General features: G+C 36.1%; 2 protein-coding genes across 3 annotated transcripts in view; one reads left to right on the forward strand and one right to left on the reverse strand.

Annotated features, from left to right (window-relative positions):
• Positions 1–8,306, forward strand: part of LOC123556977 (putative protein-lysine deacylase ABHD14B) — a 39,234-nt gene extending 30,928 nt beyond the window's left edge. For both annotated transcript variants that reach the window (XM_053525499.1, XM_053525500.1), the window contains one exon: positions 3,312–8,306. In XM_053525499.1, coding sequence (XP_053381474.1) covers positions 3,312–3,497 — 186 coding nt within the window. In that variant the 3' untranslated portion in view covers positions 3,498–8,306. The remainder of the gene's footprint in view (positions 1–3,311) is intronic.
• LOC123543930 (uncharacterized) lies at positions 8,307–21,631 on the reverse strand. The gene is made up of 3 exons (XM_053525490.1): positions 21,243–21,631; positions 13,161–13,373; positions 8,307–9,281 (listed from the first exon to the last, which is right to left on the reverse strand). The coding sequence occupies exons 1-3, from the start codon at positions 21,589–21,591 to the stop codon at positions 8,521–8,523; spliced, it is 1,323 nt and encodes a 440-aa protein (XP_053381465.1). The 5' UTR covers positions 21,592–21,631; the 3' UTR covers positions 8,307–8,520.
• Between the last annotated feature and the right edge of the window lie 1,918 nt (positions 21,632–23,549).

Genomic DNA, 23,549 nt, shown 5'->3' on the forward strand with positions numbered 1-23,549 from the left:
CCTTGGATATGGTGCCTGCTTTTTAATTTTGTCTTTTGACAGTTCCTGTGATACGCAGGTTCCATAACCTCAGATCCCCTTCCTAAATTCCAGTTTGTTTAGTTCTGCCCATTGTTTTCTCGTTTGGGGCACACCCTTTATCTGGGGACCAAATGCGCTCTTCATGGGATTACACGCCTCAACACGTGTATCATTGAAGGTTCCATGTTCACCGCCGTTTGAATACATCTGCGGATGTCTCTAAATTGCTTTTTGTACTTTTAGCATGTGTAAATGTTGAGTTCTACTCAACCCGGGGCTAGAGGGCGTGGACGGTAGCATGCATTTCCACTACCGTCCATGAACAGGCTCAATCAAACCGAGCCTGCAACATTTTCGTTTTTGTCGTGTTGAGCTACCTGTGAAGTTTCTACTTTTCTCTATTTCATCTATGCTTTGATTTGAAACAAACTTGCACAGAATGATTATCTTTGATTATCTCTAGGTCTGGATCAAAACTGGGTCTGGTCAATAACTAGGTATTGGGTCAAATCAAAGGAAAAGCCTGCTAACAACCTAGAGGCCCAGTTCATGATCCTATCTTCATTAAAATTGGTTAGGATGTTTTTCTTGATGATTTCTAGGCCAGGTTTGAAACTGGGTCATATGGGGTCAGAAACTAGGTTGTCACGTTAAATCAAAGGAAAAGCTTGTTAACACTCTACAGGCCACATTTATGACCATATCGTCATGAAACAAGTTAAGAATGTTTATCTTGATGGTTCCTAGGCCAAGTGTGAAACTAGGTCACCCAGTCAAATCAAAGGAAAAGCGTGCTAACTCTCTTGTTCATTTGATGTGCATGAAACTTTGTCAGAATGTTTGTCTGCATGAAATACCATGAATTTTAATCTGGGTCATGTGTGGTCAAATACTAGGCCACCAGGTGAAATCAAAGAATACACTTCTTTACACCTTGGCGCATTTTTGTGCCCCCCCATGAGTGGTGGGGGCATATAGATTTGGTCTTGTCCGTGCGTCCGTCCGTCTGTGCGTCCGTCCGTCCGTCCGTCTGAAGTTCGTGACGCGCCTAGCTTGAAAAGTATTTGATATAAATTGATGAAACCTTGCATGAGTCTTTATCATGATATGAACTTGCGCACCTCCTATTTTTCGTCTGGCTCCGCCCCCTATTTTCAGAGTTATGGCCCCTGAAATAGTCAAAAATGCACATTTTTACCTTGTGACACGCCTAGCTCAAAAAGTATTTGATATAGATTCATGAAACCTTGCATGAGTCTTAATCATGATATGAACTTGCGCACCTCCTATTTTTCATTTGGCTCCGCCCCCTATTTTCAGAGTTATGGCCCCTGAAATAGTCAAAAATGCACATTTTTACCTTGTGACACGCCTAGCTCAAAAAGTATTTGATATAGATTCATGAAACCTTGCATGAGTCTTAATCATGATATGAACTTGCGCACCTCCTATTTTTCATTTGGCTCCGCCCCCTATTTTCAGGGTTATGGCCCCTGAAATAGTCAAAAATGCACATTTTCACCTTGTGACATGCCTAGCTCAAAAAGTATTTGATATAGATTCATGAAATCTTACATGAGTCTTAATCATGATATGAACTTGGGCACCTCCTATTTTTCATCTGGCTCCGCCCCCTATTTTCAGAGTTATGGCCTCTGAAATAGTCAAAAATGCACATTTTCACCTTGTGACATGCCTAGCTCAAAAAGTATTTGATGTAAATTCATGAAACCTTGCATAAGTCTTAATCATGATATGAATTTGCGCACCTCCTATTTTTCATTTGGGTCAGCCCCCTATTTTTAGAGTTATGGCCCCTGAAATAGTCAAAAATGTACATTTTCACTTTGTGACGCATATAGCTCAAAAAGTATTTAATATAAATGGTTGAAAACTTGCATAAGTCTTAATCATGATATAAAGTTGCACACCTCTAATTTTTTGGCTGGCTCCACCCCCTATTTTTAAAATTTATGGCCCCTAAAATAGCAAAAAAAAATGCACTTTTTCACCTAATTAAGTGCCTAGCTCAAAATGTATTTGATGTAAATTCAGAAAACCTTGCTGGAGTCTTTATCGTGATGTGACCTTGCACACTTGGCATTCTTCTTAAGAATCTTAGCTCTTATTACAGAGTTATGGCCCTTGAAATAGCCAAAATTGTGGATTCTTTGTTTGTGATGCACATAGCTCAAAAAGTATATGGCCTAGAATAATGAATCCTTTTCATAAAATGTTTGTTGAGGCTATACCCTCAAACTGAGACTACAAACATTTGAATTATTGCCCCTTATTTGTGACAAATGTACCAGTGGGGGGCACCCCCTGTGTCCTACAGACACATTCTAGTTGATTTAATCTTCATAAATTTTGATCAGAATGTTTATCATGAAGTCTTGGACAAGTTCGAATCTGTGTCATGTGGGGTAAAAACTAGGTCACTAGTTCAAATCAAAGAAATGCTTGTTTACACTCAAGATGCCACATTTTTTGGTCCAATCTTTAGATGTAGGCTTGAGAAACAAAAATCAAACAACACCAAATCATAGAAAGAAAGAGTTGCTTGACATGAAAATTGAACAGCATGTAAAACATGTATATTTCTTTACGAAACAAGTGTCAGTATACTGATATAAACATTGAATTCCAGAAAATGACTACCTATAGGGACCCCACTTCCGGACAGTCAAACATCTTTTAAAACCTCACCATTTTCAAAGAATTATTACACTTGTTCGTTTTGATGCATTTTCAATAGCATGTGAGTGGTGAAATTACACATAACAAGGTGGAAGTTTTCAGCATTTTTTTACCTTTATTTCTTTACAAATGGCATTCATTTTCAAAAGAGACTACTTTTTCTCTACGATTATTTAAAATAATTGGAAAAAGTTGTCTCCCTTTGAAAATGAATTTATTTATTTTGGTTGATGTACAGTATTTTACACATCCTTTCTAGAGATGAATTAGAAGAATTTAACCCTTCCGCCTTTGTGACCAGTGTAGACCAAGATCAGCTTGCACATTCGTGCAGTCTGATCATGGTCTACACTATTCAGTCAGTAAATTTTCAGTAAACACCCCTTCAAATGATAATTGGTATTGCCCAAGCTGAACGATGGACCAGTCCATTGTAGAAACTAAGCATGGTAAGGGTTAAAACTGCTGACCTATTTCTCATTTAAAGCAAAATTGAAGATTCAGTTCAACCTTATCCATTAGCCTGCTAGCCTAAAGTTATTCTTCCTTTGCAACCAGTATAATACTGTGTATATTTTCATTATTTTTAGATACCAACTCTTGTGATATACGGAGAAAAAGACAAACGTTTAGGCGTAGATTCTAAGAAGAACCTAGAGAATTTGCCAGAACGTACAATAGTGGAAGTGCCGGGAGCTGGACACCCATGTTATATAGACAATCCAGAATTTTTCCACGAATTTTTTATCAAATTTTTGAAAAGTTTAATAAAATGAGAAATTGATGCCATTTTTGCCCCTGCGCATAAAACTCAGCGGTATGTTAATGATAGAAGGGTTGATATTTTATATTTGTACATACAGGTAAATCTGTGCATGCATGATTTTGTAAGCATTTACAGTGTAAAAGTTTGAAACACTGCATCAACTAAATTTTGGTGAGTTTAGTTTGAATATATTTTATTGCATGTAAAACATGTATTTATATAATTACAGCAGAGGTAGACAATTAGACATAAACAGTCAATGAAATTATAGCAATAGGGTCGGGCTACAAGTTTCCAGCATTAGTAAATGGCCCGTCCCTTGAATTTTAGTGACCCGTTAAGACCTTTTAGGTTTTCATATAGTAAGCCTCTTAGTTAATCAGAAACTTCATGAAATAATTATAATTATGTATATACATGGGGATTAATTATATATTTTATTTGAATACAAGTACTCATAAAAATCTCAACTTCTCTGTTTTATACTGTGAAATCATTTCATTTTGTTGGGTATTAACTTTGGCTGCCAGTATTTTGAGTGGAAATATTTGTGGATTCAAAGTTTTTAAGATATGTAAATGAAAGGTGGATATAATTTCTTAGCTCTAGGCAACCATGAAATCCACATAAATTAGTCCCTCAAGAATGTAAATGTATTACAATGTCACTGTTTTATATTTATTACATAATCATTTGGAGTTATGAACAAACTGTTTTTTTTTTTTTAGCTCACCTGAGCCAAAGGCTCATGGTGAGCTTTTGTGACCACTCAATGTTTGTCGTCCGTCGTGTGTCAGTCAACATTTTCTAAAAGAATCTTCTTGAAAACCACTGGGCAGAATTACTCCAAACTTCACAGGAATGATCCTTGGGTGGCCCCCTTTCAAGTGTTCAAAGATTTGAATGCCATGCAGAACTCTGGTTGCCATGGCAACCAAAAGGAAAAACTTTAAAAATCTTTTTGTCCAAAATCGCAAAGCGTAGAGCCTTGATATTTGGCATGTGACATTATCTAATGGTCCTCTATGAAGATTATTCAAATTGTGCCCCTGGGGTGAAAAAGAGGCCCCCACCCTGGGGGGTCCCAAATTTACATAGACGTATAGGAAAAACCTTTGAAAATCTTCTTGTCTGAAACTGCAAGACCTAGGCCTTGCCTTGTGGTCCTCTACCAAGATTGTTCAAATTATGCCCCTGGGGTGAATAGAGGCCCTGCCTCGGGGTGGAGGGGGGGGGTCTGAAGTTTTACATAGACTTGTATAAGAAAACTTAAAAATCTTCTTGCCTGAAACTGCAAGGCCAAGGCTTTTGATATTTGGTATGTTTCTTCTTTTCTAAAAGTTTAAGGCCTAGGCCTTTGCTATTTAGTATGAAGCATTGCCTAGTGAATCTCTAGCAAGATTGTCCAAATTATGCCCCCACCCCACCCTGGGGGTCACTTGTTATATGAGTTATATAGGAATAAATACTTCAAAAATTATCAGATCAGATTTCCTAGACTGTTTAATTATAATTACCCGAAGACCTTAAGTGATTAGGAGTCACTTGACTGTGACCTTGACCTACTTTGTTTTTTAAGATACAGCCTTGAAATTTGGATTTGTACAGCTTTTCACACCAATCTTAAAACTAACTTTCAGTGACCATGAATTTGACCTACTGACCAACTTTCTAATATTTTTTTTGCCATTTTGCCATTTGAAACACGTGGCTCATATTACTCAGGTGAGCGATTCAGAATCATCATGACCCTCTTGTTTTCGTAAATTTTTTGCAATTTCTGTTTGACAAGATAATTATATATGTAAATATTTATTATGGATACTAAATTGGTGCAGAGATTAAGTGCTATTCTTCACCTTATTAAAATAGTATAGTTGATAAAATAACCTTGGCTAAAATTGTTACAACTTTGTGAAATATTTGGGACTGCCAGTTTGAAATGTCAGCATATTTTTGCAATGTTGTTTTCTGTATTACTTGTCATAATGCTAAATTCCTGTCTTTCACTGAAGTTTAAGTTTAGTGTGATAAAAAAGTTAAGGGAATTAAGAGCAGTTGCTGAGTGGTTTCAGGGGTGGCAAATTCAATTGTCCGTATTGCCCAGGTTGTCCCAAAGGACAAGTAAAAAATAGCAGATGACAAAAACGGACAAGCAAGCCAAAATCAGATTTCGCCGCCCGTGGGTTTAATGTCGTTGACTTAAATTACTGGCCCCTCACTGATGTTGGTTCTAGCCCTCCCTCTGGGTGATGTATTCTTCATGTCATGAAGCCGTACATCCGGCTTATGGAAGGTTAGTGGTTCTACCCAATTACACACCTATGAAAGAATTCTGCAAAGAGGGGCACATTTGGTCTCTTCCACCTTATAAAGTTAGAAGGTCGCCATATGACCTGTAACTCAACAGAAACAAAGTTAAGAGGTATTGACAGTGTGCATATTTTTTATAAAATAGATGTGCCTGTATCGAGTGATTTTCATAATTTTTATCTTCGTAACAGTTAAAGGCTGGGAAATAGAAAATATGACTTCCTAAGACAAGTGGCTGTTCAATAGAGGTGACCACTTACACAGGTCTGACTATATGATGAAATGGCATAATGACTAGTTTAATTTACGAGTTAAATTTGATATTCACGCCTACAAAAAAGTTCTTTCAAAGTTTGGAGTCAGGTTGGTAATTGAAGGCTTTATAATGCTCATACTGTGGATTTTTATTTGCTTAAATTTAAAGGTATTATACTAATTTGGACAAGGCGTCTTCATGGTGTATAAAGGTGGGCCTCTCGAGAAGTTTGCTTATGGCTTTGTTGTAATTAATTTGCATTTAGTGAAAAAAAACAGGTTTTTCATGCTTTTATTAACCAGGTTTTCAACGAAAACCCGAGTTATTAGATTGGGGTAGATGTCGGTCGGGCGGGCGGCGGCGGCGTCAAACTGGTGTTTCCGGTCAATAACTTTTGTTTCGGTAAAGATATTTGAATAAAACTTGGTATGTATGTAGCTTATATCAAGACAAAGGCTGGGATTGATTTTGGGGTTTCTGGGGTCAAGGTCAAGGTCACTGTTACTTAAAACAGAAAAAGGGTTTCCGGTCAATAACTTGTTTCGGTAAAGATATTTGAATCAAACTTGGTATGTATGTAGCTTATATCAAGACAAAGGCTAGGATTGATTTTGGGGTTTCTGGGGTCAAGGTCAAGGTCATTGTTACTAAAAATAGGGTTAGGGTTAGCATATCTTCTACATGCATGGAGGGATTTTGATGAAAGTTGGCACAATTGTTCACCATCATGAGACGGAGTGTCAAGCGCAAGAACCAGGTCCCTAGGTCTAAGGTCAAGGTCAAACTTAGAGGTCAAAGGATACAAGAATGAAAACTTTGTCCGGAGCATATCTTCTTCATGCATAGAGGAATTTTGATGTAACTTGGCACAATTATACACCATCATGAGACGAAGTGTCTTGCGCAGTTCCCTTCTTTAGAATTACTTCCCTTTGTTGTTACTATAAATAGCTTATATTGTAACTTTTTCATTACTAGACGTAGGGAAAAATCGAGACCACTTTTCTGTAGTACAACATGCATGTTACATCCAATTTTGAGGTGTATTTTGACCAATCTCTGCCTGGTAAGGCTTTCTGTGTGGACTTACAATTTTTTTTTTTGTATTTTTTTTTTTTTTAAGATTAACTTCCCTTAGTTGTTACTATAAATAACTTATATTGTAACTTTTTTATAACTGACCGTAGGGAAAAACCAAGACCACTTTTCTGTGGTACAACATAGTTGTTACTTTCTAATTTTAGGTGTATTTTAAGGTATCTCTACCTGGTAAGGAGTTTTTTTGTGGACTTAGAAAAACAAAAGAATTACAATGATTACTAAACAACCACAAAATTAAAATTACATCTGCAAATACAGGTGCTAGAGTAAAGAAATTTGCTGTGACGGGCGTATATTGTGACATTCTGGCACTCTTGTTTATTCTTATGAAAAGTGTTGAAAACCTGGTTTCGTGGCATTGCCGCGTTTCTTGTCTATATTGTAAAATCAGATACCTTAGCATGACCTGTATTTCATGAAATCTAGGAACATTCTAATCATGCAAGATTTAATATCATTGTGTCAAAAAAAAAAAAAACATAACTTTTACATATCAGTACTATTAAGAACGAGGATTTTGCAAGAAAAAGTTCTTGTGAAATAATCCAAAATACTAAATTAATATGAAATTTATTTCTTCATATTCAGTAGTTCTGATTTTACAATGGAATGGATTGTTTAAAGTACTTTTTAAAGGAACAATGTTAGCTCTTTCATTTTGCACAATAAAATATAAATGAAGGCATTCCATTTAAGGCAATGGTTTTGCATAAATAACAAATGATGTTGATACATTTTGCATAGATTGTGAATGTTTGTCCAGGTATAAGGTTAAAACGGACCGACTTGCACCATAGTTATTGACACAGCACGTTCAGAAGTTTGAAATTGTATTTTAGATGCCCCAGAGTACTTTGATTAGGTAGAATATAACTTATTATTATTAGCACAGGTATGCAAAAAAAAGAAAAAGAGAATGAGCTTGTAGGAATATAAAAGATTTTAGAATTTTATCCTTTTCTTTATCAGTGGTTTTATTTATGCGCCAACCAGAGCCTGATTTAGTGCTTGTAACACATAACTGAAGCTGATGTACATATTGTGTAAGTGAGGGTTGTTAAACTACTTTGATTAGTTTTGTAAACATTGTGTATTTCTATTTATAAAAATTGCTATGATGATTACTGGGCAAGTAAAACTATAAAACAATTGAAAGTTGTTATATTTTTCTTCTCAAATTTACAAAACATCTGTATTCTAATTCTATGTTACATTTTCTCTTATTCTTTTCATCTTTCGAAATCACTTCCAAATCACTTGCTGTTGCTCAGTCTCTTTCCATCTTTTGAAAACACTTTCTATTGTTCCGATATTTCTGCTCTTTCCTTCTTTTCTTATTTGTAAAGCACTTGCTGTTGCTACCTTAAGATTTGTCCTCTATTCTTGAATTTCTGAATTTTTTCAGCTGGTCACACATATCAATGTGCTTCTCTAAATGATATACATCTCTTTGTTTTAAGGCAAGCCTGAAAAACTCCTCATGAATACCCATTTTTCTTTCTCCTACTTCTTCATTCCTCCCAGGTCTCAAAGGTCTACATGCTTTATATTGATAGAGCTCTAAAGGAGCTTCACCTATAATTTTTTGGAAGTTTGATACTGGCCATTTATAATGGATTTGTATTTTTGATTTCTCATCGAAGATGTCTACCCTCTGAAAGAAGTCAAAATTAAGTGCCAACCATACTAAAGTCAGACATTTAATACTTACCGACTTCTTTTCTAAAATAGACATGTAATCAGTTTCAAGAAGAACATCTTTGTCACAGCAGTACATGAATATTTTTACCTTTTCATTTGTAGCCAAAAAAGATGGTTTAAACCTATCTCTGTAACTTTGTTCACAGAATGCATTTGTTATAGTTTGTGCTAATGCACGAGCCTCTGCTTGTTTTTGATTATTGAACTGTTTATTGTCCTCAACAGCTGAATAGCTAGAACTGGAGCTGGAAGAGCTGACACTAGCATCTGAATCACTTTCAATTTCATCAAGTTCTGCTTCTTGTCTGGTCCATCTTCTAGTCTCACTGCTCTCTTTTAACTTTGTGCTTACAGTAACAGCACTTTTAACAGCACTTTTTTGTAAAATTATATCTGTATAGCCATGCCAGACTTCACTGTGCCCTGAAATGATACGTAAAACTAGAGGTTGTTTTCGAGAAAATCCATGTCTATCACAACCCCACCTCAAGCCTTAAAAAGATTAACTCATATCATTACATAAATTTTGTACACACTATCTGGTATGAGTTTATAAGGCAAGATCATGTAAACCTAAATATTACCTAGGGTCAGTAAATGAGTAACTCTTCAAAGCTGACCAAAATGACCTTGAGCTTTTACATAAAAAAGTGTCTGGAATTGGCATAATACTATTCGTAGAGTTTGAAGTTGAGGAAAACAAGAGCTGTCACTATTGGAGAGTCACCATGTTTCAATTATTGAACTGAACATAATTATGGTTCAAAGTCATTGTTTTAAATTCCAATGCAAAACTGTACCTATGGTTCAAATTTGCTGCTGTAACTTGAACACAATGAAATGGGTCAATAGGTCAATTTCAAGGTCAGCCAAAATCACTGTTCATATCACCATGCAAAACTGTAATCATAAATAATAGGTCAACAAGTCAAAGTCCAGGTCAGTCATTAGGTAATAGCTGAAACCTGCATGAAAACTGTACAAATAGTTCAGTTTGTTTGTTTTTGGTTTAACGCAGTTTTTCAACAGTATTTCAGTCATGCAACAGCGGGCAGTTAACCTAACCAGTGTTCCTGGATTCTGTACCAGTACAAACCTGTTCTCCGCAAGTAACTGCCAACTTCCCCACATGAATCAGAGGTGGAGGACTAATGATTTCAGACACAATGTTGTTTATCAAATAGTCACGGAGAACATACGCCCAGCCTGAGGATCGAACTAAAGACCCCGCGATCCGTAGACCGACGCTCTACCTACTGAGCTAAGCGGGCGGGGCACAAATAGTTCAGATTTCATAAAATGAAGTACGTCAATAGGTCAAGGTCAGCAAAAGGTCAACGTTCAAATCTGGACGCCGAACTGTATCTATGCATTATGGTTCCAAACAAGAAGATTTTTGATGTTTTTTCTATACAAGACAGCCATGAAGGCCCTGTATCACTCACCTGACCTATTGACCTAAAGATCATCAAGATTAACATTGACCAAGTTTTATTAAGATATGGTTATAAATTTGGCCTCTAAAGTGTTAACTAGGTTTTCCTTTGATCTTACATGGTGACCTAGTTTTTAATCCCCCATGTTCCAGATTCGAACTTAAAGATCATCAAGATTAACATTCTGATTAAGTTTCATAAAGATACAGTCATAAATGTGGCCTCTAGAGTGTTAACAAGCTTTTCCTTTGATTTGACCTGGTGACCTAGTTTTTGACCCGACATGACCCAGATTCGAACTTTATTTAAAGATCATCCAGATTAACATTCTGACCAAGTTTCATGACGATACAGTCATAAACCTGGCCTCTAGTGTTAACAAGCTTTTCCTTTGATTTGACCTGGTGACCTAGTTTTTGCCCTACCTGAACCAGATTTGAACGTGACATAAAGATCATCAAGATTAACATTCTGACTAAGTTTCATTAAGATATGGTCATAAATGTGGCCTCTACAGTGTTAACTAGCTTTTCCTTTGACTTGACCTGGTGACCTACTTTTTGATCCTACATGATCCAGATTCAAACTGGATCTTTAGATCATCAACATTTACATTCTGACCAGGTTTCATGAAGATACAGACAAAAATGTGGCCTGTACAGTGTTTACAAGCTTTTCCTTTGGTTTGACCTGGTGACCTATTTTTTTACCCCAGATGACCCAATATCAAATTCACCTAAGATTTTATTGAGGGTAACATTCTGACCGAGTTTCATTAAGATTAGGCCAAAATTGTGGCCTCTAGAGTGTTAACAAGCTTTTCCTTTGATTTGACCTGATGACCTAGTTTTTGAACCAAGATGACCCAATACCGAACTTGTCCAAGATTTTATTGAGGGTAACATTTTGACTAAGTTTCATTAAGACTGGGCCAAAATTGTGACCTCAAGAGTGTTAACAAGCTTTTCATTTGATTTGCCCTGGTGACCTAGTTTTTTGCCCCAGATGACCCAACATCGAACTCATCCAAGATTTTATTGAGAGTAACATTCTGACCAAGTTTCATTAAGATTAGGCCAAAATTGTAATCTCTAGAGTCAAATTGTTGACGACGACGACAGACAACGGACATGGGGTGATCACAAAAGCTCACCTTTGAGCACAAAGTGCTCAGGTGAGCTAATAATCTTTTGGTAAATCAAGAGATGTTGGGGCGGGATCAATATTGACCTTGGAAGGGGGAGAGGAGGGGGTGGTCATAAACGTCCAAAATATTTTTGATTTTTTCCCCGTAATTTCTAATGTAAAATCAAGAGATCTCTGGGGTGGGGCTAATATTGACCAGGGGTAAATGATTTGAGCAATCTTACAGAGGTCCACTAGATAATGCTACAAGCAAAATATTTAAGCTCTATGCCTTGTGGTTTCAGAGATTGTTTTCCATATATTATATCTCTCATGTAAAATGAAGGGATGCCTCGGGATAGGGCCAATGTTGACTCGGTGTCATCATTTGCGCATTCTTAGTAGAGGTCCACTAGACTATGCTGCATGCCAAATATCTAAGCTCTATGCCTTGAAACTGGTTGCCATGGCAACGACTGAACAAGAGTTTATTTGAATTTTCAAATCGCCCTTTTGCTACGAACATCCTGGCAAAATTTCATCAATACTGGCCCAGCTAGCTGTTTTGGAGATGTCATCTGAACGGATGATGGACAGGGATTGCTCACAATAGCTCATCAGGCTGTGGTAGGGGGAGCAAGTGCAACAGCTCTTCGAAAAGCTGAGCTAAGAAAGTGGGACAGATGGACTGACAAAGCAGTTACTATATACAGTCGAAACTCGGTATCTCAAACTCGCTTACCTCGAAATTCCGCTTAAGTCGAAGAAATTTTCAAGTCCCGTCAAATTTCCTTCTTTATATATGTGATTCGACTCCGGTTACGTCAAAATTTGACTTGCCGAGACTTCGGATGTGTCGAAAGGGGTTTTCAGTCCCGTCAATAAAATTCAAGTGCATTGTAAACTCGGTAAGTCGAAGTGAGAAAAAATGCGATAAAATTTAACACATGTCATTGTGAATGTGGTTGGTTTTTAACACATGTCCATATTTTTTGCCTTGCCAGAAAGCCGTGATGCCGACATATCAAAGGTACGGCGAATATCAAAGTGAGATGATGTCATACTTGTTTGCATGTGCCATAATGATAATTGTTTGATGTAAACATTAGATTTCTTTTAATCAGCGGTCATTTGTTTTTGTGACGTTATGAAAATTGCTTTTAATTTAAACTAAAGAATTAATTAATTTGAACAGTTGGGATCTTTCATAAAGATTAATTAGAGGTAATCGCGATGAGACTGTATAAAAATAGCTTCTTCGGAGAAAGCATCATTCGTTCAAAATGCCAGGTCGAAATGCTATCAATCCTCCGGGAGCTCTGATTATGTTAACATGGAAATAAAATGCAGTGTACTAAAATTTATAACCATTTTGTGTTGCGTCTTAAAAGATTTATTGCAAGGTATACTATATTTATGGTGTTCCCAATAGCTGGAGATTAAAAAGGGTGTTGGAACCAACTTATTTTCATCATTTCGTCAATATACGTCCCTCCACATAACTCGAATTTCGGTTATCTCGAAACAAAAAGCACGGTCCCTTGAAATTCGAGATACCGAGTTTCGACTGTATATATATGCTTCACCTTCGAGGCGCATTTTTAGTAAATGAAAAGTTTTGATACAACATCACACGTCTAATCCATATATATGGCCAAAGTAGGAATATTGCTAACAACAACTGAACTATGAAGAATGAAAGCAGTAGCTGACTTTGATGCTCAGGTGTGCTAAAACTCACCAAATGATGTATCAGTAAACCTCAGCTTTTCACCACATGTTGGACACTTCGTTTGACCTTCATCTTTAGGAAAATGTTGTTTATCAATGCCATACTTGTTCACACCTGGTGAATCAGGAATCAAAGGTGCAAACAGATGAACTGCAAGGACAGCTTTTACCTGCACTTCAGACTCCAAATCTTCCAATGAAAGAAGGCATTTTTCATGCTTTTCTGAAAATAAAAAGATGAAGATATGATTTTTTTTCATAACAATGATTACCCTGCATCGCTCATCTGAGTCACAACGTTCGTGTTATTGATATATAAAAAAAACACTTTAATTTCAAATCACTTGTGTTTTTCATGTTGCATTATACTTGAAGAATCTCACGTGTAAAATTTTTAAACAAGAGGACCATGATGGTCCTGAATCGCTCACCTCTTCCCACATGACCCAGTATTGAGTATGACGTCGTTTTTTCTATTATTTGACATAGTGACCTAGTTTTAGAGCTCATGTGACCCAGTTTTGAACCTGACCTAGATATTATCAAGATAAAAATTCTGACCAATTTTCATGAAGATCCATTGAAAAATACGGTCTCTAAGAGAGGTCACAAGGTTTTTCTATTATTTGACTTATTGACCTAGTTTTCGAAGGTACGTGACCCTGTTTTGAACTTTACCTAGATATCATAAGGTGAAAATTCGTATCAATTATCATGAAGATCCATTGAAAAATATGGCCTCTAGAGAGGTCAAAAGATTTTAATAATTTTAGACCTACTGACCTAGTTTTTGACCGCAGTTGACCCAGTTTCGAACCTGACCTAGATATCATCAAGATGAACATTCAGACCAATTTTCATACAGATCCCATGAAAAGTATGGCCTCTAGAGAGGTCACAAGGTTTTTTTATTATTTGACCTACTGACCTAGTTTTTTAAGGCACGTGACCCAGTTTCAAATTTGACCTAGATATCATCAAGGTGAACATTCTGACCAATTTTTATGGAGATCCATTCGCAAGTATGGCCTCTAGAGAGGTCACAAGGTTTTTCTATTTTTAGACCTATTGACCTAGTTTTTGACCGCACATGACCCTGTTTCGAACTTGACCTAGATATCATCAAGATGAACATTCAGACCAATTTTCATACAGATCCCATGAAAAATATGGCCTTTAGAGAGGTCACAAGGTTTTTCTATTATTTGACCTACTGACCTAGTTTTTGAAGGCACGTGACCCACTTTCGAACTTGACCTAGATATCATCAAGATGAACATTCAGACCAACTTTCATACAGATCCCATGAAAAATATGGCCTTTAGAGAGGTCACAAGGTTTTTCTATTATTTGACCTACTGACCTAGTTTTTGAAGGCACGTGACCCACTTTCGAACTTGACCTAGATATCATCAAGATGAACATTCAGACCAACTTTCATACAGATCCCATGAAAAATATGGCCTCTAGAGAGGTCAAAAGGTTTTTCTATTATTTGACCTACTGACCTAGTTTTTGAAGGCACGTGACCCACTTTTGAACCTGACCTAGATATCATCAAGAAGAACATTCTGACCAATTTTCATGAAGATCTCATGAAAAGTATGGCCTTTAGAGAGGTCACAAGGTTTTTCTATTTTTAGACCTATTGACCTAGTTTTTGACCGCACATGACCCTGTTTCGAACTTGACCTAGATATCATCAAGATGAACATTCAGACCAACTTTCATGCAGATCCCATGAAAAATATGGCCTTTAGAGAGGTCACAAGGTTTTTCTATTATTTGACCTACTGACCTAGTTTTTGAAGGCACATGACCCAGTTTCGAACTTGACCTAGATTTCATCAAGGTGAACGTTCTGACCAACTTTCATGAAGATCTTGTGAGATATATGGCCTCTAGAGAGGTCACAAGGTTTTTCTATTTTAAGACCTACTGACCTAGTTTTTGAAGGCACGTAACCCAGTTTCGAACTTGACCTAGATATCATCAAGGTGAACATTCTGACCAATTTTCATGAAGATCTTGTGAAATATATGGCCTCTAGAGAGGTCACAAGGTTTTTCTATTTTTAGACCTACTGACCTAGTTTTTGAAGGCACGTGACCCAGTTTCGAACTTGACCTAGATATCATCAAGATGAACATTCTGACCAACTTTCATAAAGATCCCATGAAAAATGTGACCTCTAGAGTGGTCACAAGCAAAAGTTTACGGATGCAAGCATGCGTGCACGGACGGACGACGGACACCGCGCGATCACAAAAGCTCACCTTGTCACTTTGTGACAGGTGAGCTAAAAATCAATCAACCGTGAAGTCAATAGTCCAGAAATAGCCGTTTTGCACGAAATTCGCGTGCACCTGTAATTAACAATTTTCGTTGTGAAATTTTGTTGTCATTGGAAATATATTACTACTGTTTGCAATTCAAATTGCCCTTTAGCCTTTTTTTAAATCGATAGATTTTTACCTTTACATCACTAAAGCAGCGACGCTGAAGCTATTTTTGGATATCATCAATACAGGTTACTCCGCCCTTTAATAGTATTTTTTTCCAAGACGAGTAAAAATACACTGAATGAACTTGTTTACATTGGCTGCATGACCGAGAATTTTACACAAAGAAATGCTGATTTAAATACTGTTGGAACGAGTGTTTAACCGGAATGTAACAGATGTACTAATCAATGCACGCTGTATTTAGGTAGTGTGAAAGTTAAAAAGACACCCTCTTTGCTTTATGTACATGCAGACATTTTCTGCCTAAATTTCAGTACGTTCTGATGCAGACTTGTATCTCGTGTTTAGCTTTCACAATAAATCTTAAAACGTGACTGACTCGTGGTCGAGTTGTCGGATTCGCTCATCACTGTTTAAAGGGGATAAGTTCAATACCCGGAACCGACCATGCCTCTTTAGTTGAAAAAAGTCGGTAATTTCCTATGAGTATGTGAGTCTTATTCTAACTAATTAGAGTAATTTTCTTCACTCAGAAGAAATTGTCATCGCTGCCTATTTGGGTTTAAATGCTGATTTTGTTGGGAATATTGATTCAAATAAAACTTAACACATGTATCAAAAGTGGGCTTCCATTCCTCATTAATTTATGTAAGAATTGTCATAATTCTCCAAAATACGAAATATCTGGAGATTTAAACCTTAGTTTATCAATTATTTTGGTCCTTTTAGATTGACCGTCACAAATATAAAACAAACTAAACGTCGAACTATTTTGACTTACGTGATTTTATAACTGATTAATTCCATAAACGAAGAAAGGTTTGTAAATAACTGAAAAGTGTTTAAACGACTTCAAATAAATAGTAAATAAATACACATACACGTAAACCTAAAAAAGTAGAATAAAAAACTAGATCTATAATGGAGTTATATGTGATAGACTCTCTGCAGAAGTTTGAACAACGAATTAATCAGTTTTTATTGATATGGCAATTAGACCTACAAGTGTTGCGTAGCTTGAAGGTTCAATGATACAGTATATTATCTATACCTTTCTATACCTTGCGTGGTTGGAAATTTAGTCGATAACAATTGTCATAACAAACAAAAAACGCTGTTTCCATTAAATTTTGGAGGTAGTTGAAATATTTTTTATTCTACTTTTAAAACAACATATCTATGTAATAGAAAGAGCACTGAAACTCGAGGCTTAACGATTTGTACGAAGGGATGTAGCCCCAGCGTATAAATCGTTTACCCCGAGAGTTTTAATGTCCTTTCTGTTTTGTATCATAGCGATCCATATATGGTAGTTGTAGGAGTTCCACATTGCCATATACAGCAGTTCAAGTGAGTACTTAAAATCCTTGCTTTACAAATGTGTAAAGCTCAGGTATAATAAACCAATGCCAGCGCAGAAAATCAATAAAATGCACATCGCTGTCTGCCCATACACGCTGGCATACTTTCCTATCCAACAGTGTGGTAACTAGCGTGCGGGCAGGGCTCGACACTAACACTGGTCCGAGGCCAGTGAAAAGCAACAAGAACCAGTGAAATATTTGGAGGACCAGTAACTGTTTCATTTAAAAAGTTAGTGGAAACTGCTCTTCGGACCAGTGACCCAAAATGGTTAGTGTCTAGCCCTGGCGGGTATTTAATACCTGCACGCATTTAGTTACCGCACCCTGCGCTCAGTGTATACGATTTACCTGCACCAAATTTGTTAAGAAAGAACACCGAGCTATGATACAATATCACTTTATTGTACTTTACAATGCATGCAAGTACGGCGATACTGGACTTGACATTTCACAGATAAAGTCAGTGCACGAGCTTTGTGTGACATCAAGATAAAGAAAAAACTTTCACGACAATGTGAATGAAAAATTTATTGTGAATGGGGCGGGGTTAACCAGTCAGGATTACTCCAAAAATAGCTTCAGTTTCATGTTTTTGTGACGTGCAACTCTATCTATTTCAAAAATGTTGAAAGGGCAATTTGCTCTGCAAACAGTAGTACTGGTAAGTGGCCAACTCGAAAAACATCATAAAGTTCAAAAAATATTGTTGGTTGCACCACACGACTGAATCAAATTTAGCGGAAGCGCCCAATTGGGATGTTACAATGCAACTGACACGCAGAAGATATAGACTTTCAAAGGGCTATTGTGGGACTACATTATACTGACTTCACGACTGATTGATTGATTTTTGAAAGTTTATCACGTGATGATCTTAATTTTAATTTTGAAAAGAAGAAACTATTCAAATTTTAAAAATCATATTTTTTATTTCAAAATATACCAGTTAAACATCTGGATAGTTCCTTTTGCTGTTCAGTATATAAATACTTTATATGGTACCAAACACTACCATGGTGCACATCTGTTAGCAAGCGCCAATCATTTTTTATTTATTTTTCTATAAGTAATGACGGGGCAAATAACTTTAATATGGGGCAAGGATGTATTGATATACGACAATTCATTTTACTGCTACTACTGGTACTGATGATAAACCCGAACAGAAAATGAGGTTTTTTACCTGTAACTTTTTTATTTCTGCAATTTGCAATCAATGGTCGGTATCAAAATAAAGCTTAACATTTGCTGAAAACTTTACATAATTCAAATTTATATTTAGTTAGCAAACTCACATGAAGTGAGGCCCTGAAAGGGGTTTGTAAAATGGGGACTGTAAGCAGGTTGACTGATGATAAATTCGAACACTTTGTCATTTACAAAATTTTCTTCGTAGTATTATATTGAAACTTTCCCCAAAAAGCTGCAACAGTCATTCCTGATCAAGTAATGAAAAGTGACCCAATGTCAGGCCGTCATGTGGAGACAGTGAGCATGCGCAAAAAAACACCCTCTTCCCCAGTAATTTTGGATAAATATTTTTTATACAGACAAATGTAAGTCATTTATTTTTACAGAATATTTACCAAATTTGTTTTTTTTTTTACACCAGTTGGTGTTGTAAATGGAAACTATTAGATGGTGTGTTCAATTGTATAAATAACCAATTGCAATCAAATATTTCCAAGGTGGTCGACTTTATCATCTGTCCGGGTTTATCATCAGTACCAGTACACATTTGAAGATAAAATTTAAATTGTATTAGTTCAAAAATGTACATTTTATCATGTTTATGTTGGAAATAAGCGGGGTTTTATTAGTTATTGCTTATAATACTAATTTCAGACTTCTGTTTTCTACCATCTGCAATGTACAGAAAATGTCAAAAGCAAACAGTAGCTTATTAATGATAATTTTGTAAGTATTTTGAATCATAATTATACAAGATCAATGATTATAGCATCATTGCGACAAAAACCATATATGCCCTTTTCTCGTTATTCCGAGCCCCTAAGCCGGTTTTTCAGTGCTAGTCAGTAGAAGATTTAAGTTTCAAAAGAGTTTTTGCTATATCCCAAACAAATTTTTTTTCTAATAAACGCTATAAAAACACCTTATAAACACCATCAAAACCGCATTTTTGGTGTTTGTTAGTGTGTTCCATTAGTGATCCATTGAAACAATCAAGAAATGGTTGCAATGGATCGCAAACGGAACGTGTTCCATTAAATGGATCGCGATTTTGAAGCGAGTTATTAACTTTACAGAGCCATTCAGAAGGCTTCCTCCTCTTTTATCAGGAAACATATGGTTTTAATCCATCCAATGAACCACATAACAGCAGATCTTCTAGTTGCTAGGTTATGTTATGTAATCTCATCTAAGGTATAATATAGAGGGACAGAAATTAGTGCATTTTTAGGTAGTAAGTGTAGAGGTTGGACATATGATATGGATTTACTGAAGAGAAAATGGTGGTTGTTATTTCGTTTAATTTCTGTGATTTACAACTAATTTTTTAAGGTATTTTCTTAAAACACATACTTACAATTCAGTATAAATGAATGCATGCTTACATTGTGATTCTTTATAGATTTCAATAAAATAAGTGTATGTTAGAATTCCAAGATTTATTAAATGCATAACACAATAGTTTTTGAAATGCTGATTCAAATGACCTGTATACTTTCTTATATGGAAACTAGTTAATAAATATATGTTTCTCTTTGACTATCCATATTTTACAAAATTTAAGATGGAATTTCTGTTAGCTGCACGATTTATCAAATGATTTGTATAAAACTGCATCCAAATGATCATGAAAATGTTGAATGATTGCTAAATTTGTATTATATATAATATATATAATTTAACAAATAATATATTTGAATAATTTTAACAGAAAGATCTTTTCAACAGTTACTGCATATCTCTGCAAAGCCAGGCTATACCCAATCACATTAACGATTTGGCAAAACTGAATGCATCAGGTTTCAATTAAATACAGCCTGTAGTTAGGAATGTATCAGTTTGATGAAACGCATTCCATTGAGCGATCTATTAAGCGATCTATTATATGCGTTCCGTTAAGCGATCCATTATGCGATCCATTATACGATCCATTATACGTTCCATTATACGATCTATTATGCGTTCCATTGAGCGATCTATTGTGCGCTCCATTAGCGTGTTGTTAAATGACACATTTATGTTAATTAGCGATCCATTAGCTCATTTGCATGTGAAATTGGAACATGGTTTTGATGGTGTTTATTGGATTAATAACTCGCTTGCGGATCACGGTTTTAGTGGCGTTTATTGACAGTGTTTATTGGGCCTTTTTTTTTGTTTGGGATAGTTTGGTACTCCAACATCTAAACTTATAAAATCCCCATGAAGAAAAATTCTAAGGATTTTTGTAAATGAATAACCTAGGCTTTCACATGATGACCCTAACCCTCTGAAACAGCCAGATTCTTTCTCGTTAAAACCGAGACTTGCAATCATTTGTACTAGCTCTGAAAAATTAAGGCTTTTTTGAAAAAGTTCTTTGTTAAAATTAAGAATAGATATATTATTGTGTTAGCGGACAAAAAAGTTTTAAAATAAGTGCTTTCTGTTTTCTGTAAGAAGGTTATATATTACCCCAATGATTTTAGATAAGCAAATTTTGTGCCAAAATTTTCTGTTGTGTATATTTCTATTTTAATGCAAGTAATTCTATTTTCTTTTTACTTTTGTTTATCTGTCATATGATTTTTTACAACATACATAAAATTTAGAAACAGGAAATAGCTGCAAGTGCAAATTTTCCAAAGGCTCGGATCAATGAGAAGGCTCGGAATTACGAGAAAGAGGCATACAGTATTGTTATAATGATTACCGGACCTCCAGGCAACCTGTATAGGGCTGTCTAGAGGTCCGGTTACTGGACCTCCAGACTCCAGGTCTAAAGGTCCGGTTGCCGGATCCCTAGCCACTTCCTTAAACATGTTAAATAATCTGGACAATGTTACGGATGATCCCAACCATTTCATGGGCGACCCAGACCATGTTTTAAAATTTTATTGAAATTTTTATGAATCCTTTTACTGTAATTAAAATGTGATAATATGGATTTAATTAAAGCATTTATTTTGTAAAAAATAGTGGTCTAGAACTTTCTAAAACATGGTCCGGGTTGTCAATAATATGGTTGTCACGGGGTTGCCACTAATTCTTTGTCATTATGTCAATGTCATGCAAAGGAGGTAAAGTGCCTACCAAAATCTTCAGTCAGGTACTTCTTTATACATGCTACTGAAGCTTTCTTTTCAGCATCATGTGTGTTTTCAGTTGAGCTATATTTATCTGCGTCTCCTTTTTCAAGCTCTAAAACCATATCTATCAAACATTCAATACCGTCCTGAAACAAAAATCCAAATGGTATTGCATCGTAATCTCCAGACGGTTTATAAGCCAACCATGCTTCCCCGAACGCAAATGGCTCTATTCCATTGCATTGAGAGATTACTAACGGGTTAAGTGTCGCTGTGTGATTTAAAAAGGCAAACGTATTTGTCTTGGCGAGAAGATCAAGTGTACGTCTAACAGCATACCCCGCACCGGCCATCGTGGCGGGAAACAACTTTTTTCCATACAGAAGGTTTACACCACTAAATGACCGGTACTACGGCCGTCCGTCCCGTATTCTTTCTTGTCCGGAGTATTTCTCCGCACCCACTGATGATTGTAATCTATATAGCGAAACTTCACAGACTTGTTGTTCCGGTCGGATGATTTTTCACGGAGTTATTGCCCTTTGACTATTGAACATACAGTAGTAAAATTATTTTTCAGAGTTTTCTCAGCAAGCACAATCTGGAATTTAGCCGTTCTTCATAGGAAGCTTTACTATCAAAAGGAGATGTACATAAACTTATTTTATTTGTGTTTTCCGGTCTGATAATGTTTCGAGTTATTGCCCTTTAATTAATCAACAATATTATACTATAGCACAACTTTTGTTCTGAGTATTTCTCACCAAGTACAGGATGGAATTTTGTGATAATTGATAGGAAGCTTCTCTATCAAAAGGAGATGCGCACTATTATTATCTTCATGTTAGGGTTTGTGACTTTTCGATCGGAATTATTGCCCTTAAATTAATCCACATTAGTTTGCTATAGTACAGTTCTTGTTTGGAGTATATCTCTGCAACTGCTGGTTGGAATTTAACAAATCTGTTTAGAAAGTTTCGGTATCAGGAGTATGTTATCTTAAAATTGGTTCAGGTTGGGTGAATTTTTCACTGAGTTAATGCCCTTTCATTATTTAACAGTAATATACTATAGTAGGAGTATTTCTCAGCAAACAACTGTTGGAATTTGGTGAATCTTCAATGGAAGTTTCAATCATAAGAGGAGATGTGCATATGATCTTCATATCTGATTGTGTACCTTTATATAGTTACAGCCCTTTGATTATGCAACAATAGTATACTATAGTACAATTCTTGTCCGGGGTATTTCTCAGCATCCACTGGTTGAAATTTAGCCGTATTTCATAGGAAGGTTCATCATCAAGAGGAGATTTGTAAACAAGGTAGCTTTATGGACTTTTAAATGTGGCCATACAGGACTGGGCGGGGATGTTTGTAGTATACCTTTACACTCCATTTTCTGTAGCCATACAGTACTAGAGAGGGATATATATAAAGGAAAGTATTCACTGCGGCCACGCGACTAGGACGCATTTGTCTTTGGGGCTAATATAATGTAAAGTTATACTTGTCATACTGAACTCATCAGGGAGTCTATAGATTATTTCATCCCACCGTTTACTGAAGGCCTCCCAAGTTAGGGCGCTACTGTATATGTAGTATCAAACACTGAATTTACTGTAGTCATACAGGTTTCTAAATTAATATATACCGATATAGCGTATATTTTCACTCGATTTCCTGCATGCCGACATATCAAGGAAGTTTATAGTGATTTTACACTCAATTTCCTTTGGCCATTGAGGACTCATTAATTATGTATATAGGATAAATTAACACTTCATTAACAGTGGCAATCAGAAATTGACGCGTTTTTCTAAAGGGTAAAATGGAACTCATCAGCGAGGCCTACAGGTTATTTCATCACTCCATTTACGACGGTAGCGATAGCTATTATCTAATGACTATATATATATATATATATTTATCCTCTATTTACTGGCCATACTGGACTGGATAGAGATAGCTAATGACTATTTCCCCTTTAACTGCGACCACACTGGACTGGGTAGGGATAGCTGTTGTATATATTTACATCCATTAACTGTGGCCATACTGAACTGGATATGAATAGCTATTGTATATTTTCTTCCCGCATTATTTGATTATCATGGCTTTGGCGAGGATATTTCTACGATATGTTTTACCTCCAGTTTCTGTGTCTATACATTATTCATGAAGGATGTATATAGGATGTCTAAACCACCTTTATTTAATGTGCCTATGAGTATTGGGCGCGTTTCCACAAACATACAGGGTATATTTTAATACAAGAAACAGTTGCCTTACCGAACTCGTCAGTGAGGCCA

The sequence above is a fragment of the Mercenaria mercenaria genome, chromosome 15 (genome assembly GCF_021730395.1).
Source record: "Mercenaria mercenaria strain notata chromosome 15, MADL_Memer_1, whole genome shotgun sequence".
Classification (NCBI taxonomy): domain Eukaryota; kingdom Metazoa; phylum Mollusca; class Bivalvia; order Venerida; family Veneridae; genus Mercenaria; species Mercenaria mercenaria.

What these genes read in the sequence shown, in the direction of transcription:
- LOC123543930 (XM_053525490.1), bottom strand. Translation starts at nt 21,591, where the DNA reads ATGGCCGGTGCGGGGTATGCTGTTAGACGTACACTTGATCTTCTCGCC. An exon ending in GTACCTGACTGAAGATTTTG is followed by an intron (nt 13,374 to 21,242) that starts GTAGGCACTTTA and finishes TTTTATTTTCAG; the next exon opens with AAAAGCATGAAAAATGCCTT. An exon ending in GTTTACTGATACATCATTTG is followed by an intron (nt 9,282 to 13,160) that starts GTGAGTTTTAGC and finishes GTATCATTTCAG; the next exon opens with GGCACAGTGAAGTCTGGCAT.